At 44.4% G+C, this 12,156-nt stretch overlaps 1 protein-coding gene and 2 non-coding genes across 4 annotated transcripts; all 3 read right to left on the reverse strand.

Moving 5' to 3' along the window:
* Positions 1–4,480: 4,480 nt before the first annotated feature.
* Positions 4,481–4,561, reverse strand: TRNAL-AAG. Its single transcript has one exon. It is a non-coding gene; the product is annotated as a tRNA-Leu (tRNA).
* Positions 4,562–6,558: 1,997 nt separating this feature from the next.
* TRNAL-AAG lies at positions 6,559–6,639 on the reverse strand. The gene has a single exon. It is a non-coding gene; the product is annotated as a tRNA-Leu (tRNA).
* Positions 6,640–7,637: 998 nt separating this feature from the next.
* On the reverse strand, positions 7,638–10,866 carry LOC123449417 (UPF0496 protein 1). 2 transcript variants are annotated; one of them, XM_045126639.1, is made up of 2 exons: positions 9,050–10,866; positions 7,638–7,852 (listed from the first exon to the last, which is right to left on the reverse strand). In XM_045126639.1, exon 1 carries the CDS (start codon positions 10,223–10,225, stop codon positions 9,074–9,076), a length of 1,152 nt encoding a protein of 383 aa, XP_044982574.1. In that variant the 5' UTR covers positions 10,226–10,866; the 3' UTR covers positions 7,638–7,852; positions 9,050–9,073. The 2 variants fall into 2 exon arrangements, with proteins under 2 accessions (XP_044982574.1, XP_044982573.1); XM_045126638.1 differs by having other exon boundaries at positions 9,045–10,864.
* Positions 10,867–12,156: the final 1,290 nt, after the last annotated feature.

The following is a 12,156-nucleotide window of genomic DNA, read 5'->3' on the forward strand; positions in this document are numbered from 1 at the left end:
TTCGTTGAGAGCTCAAACCATTTGCATGTTTGCATCATCTTTCTTGGTTCTTGTTTGGTGGTTCTCTTTGTAAGTTTTAGAGATTATGGTCATCTTTATGACAAGCTCGAGTTCATCGAAAACGGAGTTCATGTGCATCTTCTATGATGTTTTCAATGTTGGAGTTTTTGTCGGTTCTTCATTCATAGAGGTATCACATCTCTATATGATGTTTTCAATGTTGGAGTTTTTATAGGTTCTTCATTCGCTCTTGGATAGCTCTTGTCGCCCTGAATCCAACAAGCTTGAGTTTGCTCAATTCGAAGCTCATCTGCAGAATTTGTGGCAGATGTGGTATTTCCTGTTTTCTTCCAGCGGTTGTACCGCTGCCCCGGGCGGTTGTACCACCTACACCCTGGGCGGTTGAACCGGCCCAGCATTGGTTTACAACCGACCACGATTCTGTTTGCTGCGGTAGTTGGGCGTTGGTGGCCCGGTTGTACCGCTATATTAAGTATAGCCGGTACAACCGGTGTTCCTCGCGGTTGTACCGCTTGAGACTTAGCCGTGCCTAGCAGTCGTGGTGAGTGGAACCGCTGGCTAACTTTCTGTTGTGGTCTGGTTGTTGGGCGGTAGCTGGGCGGTTGTATCGCTAAAATATGCAGCCCGGTTGTAACGCCCTGGCAACCGGTTGTACCGCCCGTGTGTAATTCTGCACATGATGGGCAGATTTGTGGGGGCCTATTTAAGGGGGTCTTCTTCCCCAATGGTTCCCCATCCGTTGAGCTCGTGTTTGCCCCCCATTGTTGACCTTCTTAGAGTTTGCTAACTCTCAATCCTTCCAATGATTCTTGCTAGTTCTTGAGGAAAAAGAGAGAGGAGATCTAGATCCACATCTCCACCAATCACTTTCTTCTCTATATGAGGGGAACCCCTTGGATCTTGATCTTGGAGTTCTTTGTGAGCTCCTTGTTCTTCCTATCATATTCCTTCATAGCTTTTGTTGTTGTGGAGGATTTGAGTGTGAGGGACTTGACCACTTCGTGTGTTCTTGACATTGCATTAGTTGCATCGGTTTGAGTTCTCCACGGTGATACGTGGAAGTGAAAAGTTGAGAAGCTTATTACTCTTGGGTACTTGGTACCCTAGAAATTGTTATTCGTGGATACTTTGGCGTCCTAGAAGCTTGGTGGTGCCTCAGAGGTCAGCCATTGTGGTATAAAGGTCCGGCCAAGCGCCGTGGTTTCCAATTAGGTTGTGGAGATTGCCCCGAGCATTTGAGGTCATCTCGGAGCCACAATCCATTATGGTGAAGCTTTGTGGTGTTGTTGGGAGCCTCCAATTAAGTTGTGGAGATTGCCTCAACCTTGTTTGTACGGGTTCGGTGACCGCCCTCAAGGGTCCCTTAGTGGAATCACGAAATCTTGCACTGTGCGAGGGCATGAGGAGATTACGGTGGCCTTAGTGGCATCTTGGGGACCATTGTGCCTCCACACCGCTCCAAACGGAGAAAAGCGTCCGCAAGGGTGTGAACTTCGGGATACATCATCGTCTCCGCGTTCCTCAGTTATCTCTTACCCGGGCCTTTTACTTATGCATTGTACTTTGTGACACCCATATTGCTCTTGTTACATCTTGCTATCACTTAGTTGTTTATCTTGCTTAGCATAAGTTGTTGGTGCACATAGGTGAGCCTAGTTGTTTTAGGTTTTGTGCTTAACAAATTAAATGTTAGTTTTATTCCGCATTTGTTCAAGCTTAAACCGTAACTATTTTAAAGCGCATATTCACCCCCCCCCCTCTAGGCGACATCCATGTCCTTTCAGAGACCATATGTGTTGTTGAGGTTTTGTCACGTCAGATGTCCTCAAGAAAGAACTTAGGTGTGAGGCCATCGCAACTATGTGGCGGCTTGAGAGGGGTTGGTCGGAATCGAGAGATGCGGGTTTATCCAGGTTCGGCCCCTTCGATGGAGGTAAAAGCCTACGTCCTGCTTGTGTTTCATTTATGAAGATCTCGATTACAAAGGTGCGGAATCGCAACCTCTAGTCTCGAGGGTTTCTAATTTGTGTATCTCTAATGACTTGTCTTGTCATGGCTAACTTCTCCCTCTTAGGATGCCCTACCCCTCCTTATATAAGTTGAAGGGGTAGGCTTACATGGAGTCCTACTAGGACTTAGACTAGCTTCTCTTGAATCCTAATCCGGGTCTTGCTTTCCTTGGAGGGAATCTTCTCTTCTTGGGCCTTCTGTGTGAGCCGCCCTTCAGGCCTCTCAATGAGCCGCCTCCCGCTGGCTTGCACACTCGGCCATGGGCCTTGTCGTTTAGTTTAACCTGGCGAGCGGGGTTACCCACGAGCCGCTCCAACACGTGTCATCCACGAACCATAAACCCAGCACACGTTCCGTCTTTCCGATGTGGTCGATGCAGACCACAATCTGCATCCGCTCCTTGACTACCTCCCAAGCTCCACGTCGATGGTGGAGCAAATGTTGTCAACGGCGGAGCCCGAGGACACAGGTCCACCACGAGGATGCCGCCGCCACCATGCCATCCTTGCTTGAACAAACTAGTGTCCAAATCAATCACCAACCATAGGACCGATGATCACCAGTGTCCAAATCAATCACCAACCATAGGACCGATGACCACTAGTGTCCAAATCAATCACCAACCAAAGGACCGATGACCTCGTGAGGGAAGGATCCGAATAATCTTTATTCAGCGCCGTCATCGCACTTGTCGAAACCAAGACGATGAATAACCTAAAAACCTAGACTACAAGAACTAAAAACGATCCACACACGTGGATTCGGCGTACCTCCTTACCACCGGTGACCGAGGTTGCCGACGGAGGAGATCCGTGGGAGGACAATGCTGGAAGATTGTCCTCTCGTGGCAGCGGCTAGGGTTCGAGTCGCTAGGAGAAGAGAGGAAAACGGTTGACGCCGCGGACTACTATGTACTCCCATCGTCCCAAAATAACTCTTTTAACTTTATACTAACTCTAGTACAAAATTACACTAAGGCTAAGACACTTATTTTGGGACACAGGGAGTACGACGTATGATAAAATCCTTGTCCGCACGAAAGTCACGGGTAGTTAGCAATAGCGCACCCTCCCACACTGTGCAGGGTAATGGGCTTATCAACTTGGGTCTGTTTATTTCCATTTCTTGTTGTTTTATTACAAATTTTATTCTAGGACTTTGTGTATTTCAATTTCACATAAGTTTCAATGAATGCTCAATAAATTTCATGTAATTATTTAATTTATGAACAATTTTTAGATCTCTCTATATTTGCAAAACTTTAGAATACTCAAAAAGCATGATTATTTTTAAATTTTAAGCATTTTCAAAATTTATAAAAAAAATTAGTAGATCCTTGAATTTTTTATATTCATGATTGTTTTAAGATTTTGCGTAAAAGAAAAAAAAAACTCTTGTAGCAGATTCTTTTAGGCAGTTTAGGGAAAATAATAACCAAATCCGGTCTTCTTAAAGCATATTATGAACATTTTTGAATTTTGTAAAGTTATGGACATTTTTATAGTTCTTGAAAAAAATAATATATCCATGAATATGTTTTCAATTCAAGACCCTTTCTTAAAACGTCTTCGGTAGTTGAGATTCATTTAGGCAGTTTAAGGAAAAATAATAACCTGGTCCATTCTTGAAGAGTTTTAAAACCCGATGAATATGTTTTAATATTTATGATTATTTTTTATAATTATTTAACTTTTTACATTCCTGAATAATTTTAGAATTTAAGAACATTTTATAATTTTCTGTTGTAGCAGATTCTTTTAGGAAGTTTATGGGAACAACATTTTGAAAATTCACATAAGTTTCAAATTCATGAATGTTTATGAAATTTTCTGTAATTTTTAAATTTATGAACATTTTTCAGATCTTTGAATATTTGCAAAAGTTTAGTATATACACAAAAAACATGAATAGTTTTTAAATTTTACGCATTTTTTAAATTTATGAACATTTTAAATAATCCTTGGACTTTTTATATTCGTGATTGCTTTTAGATTTTCCTAAAAATAAAACAAATCTCCTGTAGCAGATTCTTTTCAGCAGTTTAAGGAAAATAATAACCAAGTCCGCTGTTCCTGAAGCATTTTATGAACATTTTTGAATTTTTTAAAGCGACGGATATTTTTATAATTCTTAAAAACAATTATATTCATCAATATGTTTTAAAATTTAAATCCTTTTTTGAAACGTCTTCAGTAGCTGAGATTCATTTAGGCAGTTTAAGGGGGAAAAACAACCAGGTCACATCTTCTTGAAGAATTTTAAAAACCGATGAACATGTTTTAATATTTATGAATATATTTTTTATAATTATTGAACTTTTTACGTTCCTGAATATTTTAGAATTTAAGAACATTTTATAAAATTTTGTTGTAGCAGATTCTTTTATAGGAAGTTTATGGGAACAACATTTACCAAATCCGATGGACCAGCCCTGGTGGTGAAAAAATTGTGACCAGAGTGGGATTTGAACCCACGCCCTTTCGGACCAGAGCCTTAATCTGGCGCCTTAGACCAACTCGGCCATCTGATCATACACAATCTCTGCTTTATATACTAGCTATAAGTACATAGGTCTAGACTTTTTGTTCTTTTTTCATAAGTTTTTTTACTAGCAAAAGGGTCCGTGCGTTGCAACGGAAGAAAAAAATACCACGGGCTTTTAATCTTTTTATAATCATTTTTATTTATTAAAATAATAAGCTAACTAACTAATGTGGTCAGTCCTATCCTATTTTGTTGAAAAATCAATCCGTCCATTGTTAATTCCACCATGATGAGATATTGAGCGGGACAAGCAAAGCAAAACAAAGAGGCTACGTGAATTGATCAATGGATTGTTATCTTATTTCACTCATGGGGTAGAGAATGTGGGATCAAATGACAAACTGAAGATGGTGTTTCATTGTCTGTCTCTACAACAATGCAATCTTACATTCAGTACATTCATTCATCAGCAAACAAATCCTCACAAAACAATTTTTTTTGCCGGTGCTTGGCACACGGTTGGAGGCATGGGGAGGGGATATCACCAGATGATGAGTTCCTGCCGGAGGAGGGGATACGATGAGGGGAGCAAGGGTTAGGCGCCTCTATCTGGCCATAAGGAGTCGCCGTTGCCGCGCCATAACCTCGGAGTTCCCCGTGTGAGCCATGGAGGCCCGCCTCCACCTGCAAGTACTTCGCTCCGCCGCGCCTTATCCGTGCGCCGCCGCCGTTCTGCATCGAGCAGACGCATCATCCCCAGTCACTGTAGCTGTCGCGTTAATTTGATCCAGAAGCTGTGCTCGAGCGCCGAAACGGGGGCAGCAAGCGGGCAGAGGTACGACCGCGGAGGCGGGTGGGTTGAGATCGACAACAGTGGTGGTTGAGGTCGGCCGCGACGGCGAGTGGTGTGGCAGCGGCCTGGGCACAGGCAGGGTGGACCAGGGTCGACGCGATGCGCTCGAGCGCTGCAACGGGGGCAGTGAGCGGGGAGAGGTACGGCCGCAGAGGCGGGTGGGTTGAGATCGACAGCGGTGGCGGTTGAGGTCGACCGCGGCGGCGAGTGGTGTGGCGGCGGCCTGGACACAGTCCAGGGTGGCCCAGGATCGACGGGAGGAGGCGATGCGTACGGATATAATTTTTGCAGCGAATCGTTTTTTCCTTTTGCGTTGCAGATAAATGATGAAGCGCGAGTTGAATAACAAAAATTACAGGGGCTTTTTTATATAAATGCCGCGGTGGGTTTTCCGACGAAAGCAATGGCCGCTTTATTATTAATTATATATATATATATATTATTATTATAGGTATAGATTACTACAATATTTGACGTACAACAAATCTTTATAGCTCGATCAAATAACCTTTATCGATCCTCAGGTTCTGGATACGCAACGAGAAGGGAAACTTCATGTTCAAATGGAAGATTTTGAAAGAGATGGGAGGAATCAATCCCATGAGTGGGTGTAGCTACCAAATGCGCACCCTCCCACCCTACGCGTGGTAATGACTGATCCACTCAGGCCATCAATTTATTTCTGTGCATAAAGGGTTTTATTCTGGTGTTTACATTTTTTGTTTATGTTATGTTTTCATTTTGTTTTTTATAAATTCACATATTTTTTTAACTTCATGAATATTTAATAAATTTGGGAATATTTTCTAGCTCGTAAATATTTGCTGAATTCATGATAATTTTCTAAGATTTATGAATATTTCTTAAATTTTAGATTCATGAAAATATTCATGAATATTTTCCAAATTTTGAAGCATTATAAAAAAAATCATATTTTCACAATGCTTGAACGTTTTACATTCACGATTTTTTTGGAATTTCAGAACATCTTTTAAAACTTCTGCAAGTAGCCACGCCATTTAGGAAATAAAATAACCAGGCCGGTCTTCTTTTAATTTTCTGGAAGGAAGAAAAAGAAGAAGAAAAAAGTGTGACCAGAGTGGAATTTGAACCCACGCCAATATTTTCCAAAATTTGAAGCATTATAAAAAAATTCATATTTTCACCGTGCTTGAAAGAAGAAAAAGGTGTGACCAGAGTGGGATTTGAACCCACGCCCTTTCGGACCAGAGCCTTAATCTGGCGCCTTAGACCAACTCGGCCATCTGATCACATGTTGAATTTCAAACTTTTACTTTAATAGTCCCTTGTTTTTTGACGGGATGTTAATACTAATATGTACGGAACCGGAAAAAACATGTGAGATAATCATCAAGTTCACTAGCCACAGTTTGCAAAAGAAGCTTATTTTGGTCCTTGCTGATCTTCTGTTATGTCCATTCTTATATAAACCTGTAATGGCTTAGCTGATGTACTTGGTCTCCACTCCTTCCTGTGGGTGGTTAGGCAGTGGCTTGCTCTGAGAGTTGGTTATAAGCAATGTCTCGAACGTTGCTTACATTCGTCCTGGGCGCTCGCTAAGGCTGTTGATGAGCTAAAGGCATGATGGTTATTTAGCTGGTCATGTTCAGCTAGATAATAGTTTAGGCGCTTTGGGTCATGTGTGGCTTTTGCCGCTTTCCTTTTTTATGTTTCAAGAAGTAATCGTAAAAGACACCGTGGTTTCTAATAATGAAATAACCCCAATACCTGGCCCTCTGTAGCGTTGACTATCTCGTGGAAAATTTGGGGCTCCAGGATTGCCACCGTATTCAGGTCTGAAGATCTTCCTGCTAGAATCATCTTGAGGAACATTGTTGCTGATTTCTTTAAAAATCTGGAGCTTAGAGACTATGCTAGGCATTGGCTAAGCTTTCTGTCAACTAGCGTTCCCTCTATATGACTCATTGATGCAATTCTTCACATGTATATTCTTTGAGTGGTAATATATTCACGTGGGAAAACTCTCCCCCGTGACCGTTAAAAAATAAATAAAAGGGGGAGCCCTCTTTATAAAAAAATTAAAAATTACTAGCTACATTACATATACAAGTATATTTTTTCGAAACGGACATTACATATATTTCAAGCAATCACAAATGTTTCAACCTTTTTCTCCAGTTGCAATCATATACCTCAGAGTTGAAACCAAGACAGAGTACCCCATTTTTCTCCTTAGATTATTAAGCCAAAGACACGAGCATCTGATCCAGAGGTGAGCACACCCAGATTCTAACAAATAAACTTATTTTTAGGAGAATAAATAGACTAAAGCCATCCCGCCACCATCCGAAGATTTTCGCCAGGAAATAATCAGGTTAGCAATGGCCATTCTTCAAGCAGTGCACTATTTATTTGCTTTATGATACTGATCACTTTTTTTGCTTGCTGGTCTACGCTACAGACTACTTAGACCTTTTCATGTGCATCACTATCACCAAATTCCTGCAAATAGAAGTGAGAAACGCACGGTCAAAATTCAGAGCTTTCTTAATCATTCAGCAACAAAAAATTGCTTATCAAAAGAAGTAACATAATACTTAGCAAGCAAACGTTAAACTATGTGATCAATGATTTACTGCTGTAACCATATATTGATGGACTAAAAATTGCTTGATAACATCTACTACCTCATTTCTGATCAATTTGAACTGCAAAAACGTTTATATTTAGAAACAGAGGTACTAGTTTTGATATTTGGAAACAAAATGTGATACATTAATGAATACCAGTTCACATACAAATGCAAGAACATAGAATCCAGATAGTGCAGTCCGGATTCGAGAGGAAATAGCAGATATCCCTTGTGTGTGAACATCACAGAAAGTTAACTAAAATTTACTGATCAGATCATTTTGCTAAAGAACGTGAGACAGATCAAAAACTAGATATTTGACATACTTAGGAGGGTACAATTGCTCCAAAATGTCACATAAGCGCAGAAACTGCGGCAATAGTGTATCAAATATCCAAAAGGTAAATGTGGCGGCGATCGTAAAACAATGGTTATCTGGTAAGAAGTGTTAAGGAAGAAATTTCTAGAATTGCACCGACGCCGGACACGGGAACACCACCGCTGAGATATCAGATATCTCATACATTATGTCTTCCTAATTTAAAATTTCCTTTGCTTAGAAGCATACCAGCATATGTGACTTGGGGAAGCAACAAGAGACAACACCTACACGTCTAGAAGACTAGCAACCATGGAAGCTTAGACAATGACCCTTTCCTTTCCTTTTAGAAAAGACTTGAGAAAACTTGGACCTCCGAAATGTGGACAGGTAAGCTCAATAACCGAGTGGTAATTTATAAATCAGTATGGCCTGTCTCGGTCTGGATCATATAGTCATGGCTCAGCAACTGCTATTACTACTTATAAGTATAAGAGTTATGTAATGCTCCTACATCACACATCTAAAACTGACCACAACAAAACATACATAGAAATTTCATTAACCGCAATCTTGCACGGAATCAGGCATAAAGAGGTCATGAAACAGAACGAATCAAATGAGCAGAACAATAATTTATATCAAACAGACTCATTCATACTGTCTACAAGGATCATCTCTTATGTACATTGCAACCACAACATGATCAAAGAGTACATGGCTATAACTTATCACATCCATACCTTACATTCATCATCATCATCCATCCCTCTCAGTTGGGCCGGATGATCCTTTGTAGCACGACAGTCCTTGCTCGGCGGATGTCTCGGCTACACCGATCCGCCTGCTCCCCGAGGTCCTCGACGCTCTTCATGAAGGCCTCCAGCTTCTTCTTGATCTCCTCCACCCCGAACTTGACCGCCTCCTCGTCCCGCTCCGCAAAGTCGACGCAGTCGATCATTGAGCTGATCTCCATCTCCACCCGGCTGATGAGCACCCTGATATTGTCCAGGTCCTTGATGGCAATGAACGTCCCCACCTGCATTGCGCTCACCACCTCCTTCTGTCCACGGACGGCGTCCTGGTACCCTTTGAGCAGCGAGTCGATCCACTTCCCCATGGACCCTATCGGAATCGCAGCAGCCGCGGCCAATGCTGCTGCGACGGGCGGGGCGGCGATGGCCGCAGCGACCACCGAGCAGATGAGCACCGCCGCAAACGTGCTCGCGAATATGACGCTTGACACCCGGCGCCACGCCTTGATGGTCTTGATCTTCTTGTCCAGCCGGTGCTTGCGCTGCTGCAGCTTCTCCAGCATGGCCAGCTGCTGCCGGTACACGGCCTGGAAGGCCTCGAAGAACTCGTCGGTGAAGGGGTCCCCGGCCGCCTTGAACTGGCGCAGCTCGTGCAGCGTGCGCGCGTACCGAGCGGCGGGCGCGGCTTCGCCGTCGTTGTCGTCCTCGTCGTCGAAGCGCTGGAGCGCGACGTGGAGGAGGAGCTGGGAGTCGCGGGCGCGCTTGAGGCACTTGTCGAGCGCGGTGCAGAAGTCGAGGGTGTGGAGGCTGCTCTCGAAGTAGTCCTCCACGAGGTCGAACAGCTCGGGGCTCTTCCAGATGTCCTTCTTGCAGTCGAGGATGACCTTGACCACCTCCTGGTTCATGTCCAGGAGGCAGCCGGTGACCTCGCGGAGGGAGTCGAGGGACATGGAGCGGACCTCGACCCCCACCGCCAGCGTGGAGATGGCGCGGCTGGTGCGGCGCTGCAGCGTGGAGTCGAAGGTGCGCACCTCCGGGTCGTGCCGGCACGCCGCCTCGTACGAGCTGAGGTCCTCCGCCGCGGCGGCGTGCGGCAGCCCCGGCTCGGACGAGGTCGTCGGCCGGTGGGGCCTGCTGCCGCCGGCGCTACTGCTGCTGTTGTTCCCCATTGCCGGAGGCAAAGATGGCCGGTGGCACCCGCAAATCAGACCCAGGATGGAGTCGGGCTTTCACCGGATTTGGAGGAATCAGCAGCAGATCAGGAGCGCGACGCGTCCGAGGACCAAATCGAGCGGCGCGTCAGCAAGCAGGAGGGATCAGACCGGCGAGCATTGGCAAGAAAATCCCGCAAAATCCTTGCAAGAAAACCCGTGAGCCGGAGAAGCGGATTCGAGCGGTGACGAGAGAGAGAGAGAAAGGTGCGAGCTTTATCGGCGGCGCGGCGCGGCGGAGCGAGCGGTCAAGAAAGCGAGGTTTGGGGGGGATCAAGCTAGCAAGCAAGCAAGCAAGGGAAGGAGATCGAAGATGGGTGAATGCGGGGAGGGGGGTCGGGGGTGGTTTTGTGGAGTGTGGTTGTTGTCAGGTGTGGGGATGGCTTGTACGCATGACGAACGGGGGCGGGCGGGGATGGAGGTGGAGGCGGAGGTGGATGGGCAGGCAGCAATGGCCGGCGGCGGAAGCAACCTGATGCTTCTCACTCCATCTCTGGGCGCGTGTGCTGTGCTGTGCTATGGAGGAGATGCGATGACGCGATTGCAGCGGCAGCAGTGTGATAATTGCAGTGGAGTAAACACACGAGGCATTGCGCGTCTTTGCTGCTGCCGCTGCCGCCTTGATTTGTTTTTGTCTTGGAGAAGCAAGCAACGCATCGCCACACCGCAGCAACAAAATGGGCAAAAAGCCAAAGCGCCACGTCGAGTATATCTGCAATGATTTGCAAACTGATTTCCTTCTTGTTATGATTAATTAATTATGTTAATCCTTGCTTTTCTTAATTAACAAGTCAGTTATTTTTGACATGTCGGTTGCTCATGTCCCTTTATACAGACACCCCTTGGAGGCACCTTTTGTAATCCTATATAAGACATCATCATCAATGAAAAGGATATAGTTGAATCATTTTGTTGTCTCTATCATTTGTTTCTCGATTCCATTCAACGCGTTATCAGCACTGCTTTCCGGCCAGAGCGATTCCATCGACGCAGCGGTTCCTGGCTATTGCATCGCCCCCTCAGCCTGACGGAAAGGCCAGACGAAATAGAAACCGGCATGGAGGAGGCAGCAACTCCGGCGGTCCTGATCTCATGTGACCCTCGATTCCACGGGTTTGGCCTCGAGGAAGATAGAAATCAGAGTGAGAGAAGATCAAGCAGTCATGCTCATACAAAAATCTTGATCTAATGGCTACAAGAACAAGGTGCTACCTTCCGATTTTCGATTCTGGAAGCTAATTTTAAGGCTCGCGCACCTTAAAGTCTATGTTGAACCACTCGGACTCCTTGAATGCATCAAGTCGAGGTAAGTGGCTCTTCCCATCCATTGACTAGACCATTCAGGTATTCCATAGTTATAAAAGACATATCTATACGATTGTCTCAAGCGTAATTTATCCATATGAAACCATTGGCTCATTATCCTGACATCGATTTCAAGCAAATCGAATGGATACCATTGCAAAATTCTCCTTGAGTGCCTTTTCAATGGTCCTTGGATTGAAGTTTGCAATTTGTCTTAATGTCTAGACTCAAAATGGTTTGGTAGAAGCCTTTATCCAAAGAATTAAGCTCATTGTATTATCTTTACTTTGGAATTGCAACTTACCGACTTTACGTTGGAGTCACGTAGTTTTACACGCTCATGACAAAAATGCATAATATCATTCCCCCTCTATCTTTGGTACGTGGAAATCTATCGAGTATTTCCCATCTGCGTTAATTCGGTTGTATACCGATATCACCACCCGGCATACATCATTGGCCCCTCAACATATAGTTGGGATCTATGTGAGGAATAACTATATTTTCCTAAATACCTCCAGGCCCTCGCATGGGGAGTTATTCAAGGCCAGTATGCTGATTCATGAGGAATACTTCCAGGCATT

Source organism: Hordeum vulgare, chromosome 4H (genome assembly GCF_904849725.1).
Source record: "Hordeum vulgare subsp. vulgare chromosome 4H, MorexV3_pseudomolecules_assembly, whole genome shotgun sequence".
NCBI classification, from domain to species: domain Eukaryota; kingdom Viridiplantae; phylum Streptophyta; class Magnoliopsida; order Poales; family Poaceae; genus Hordeum; species Hordeum vulgare.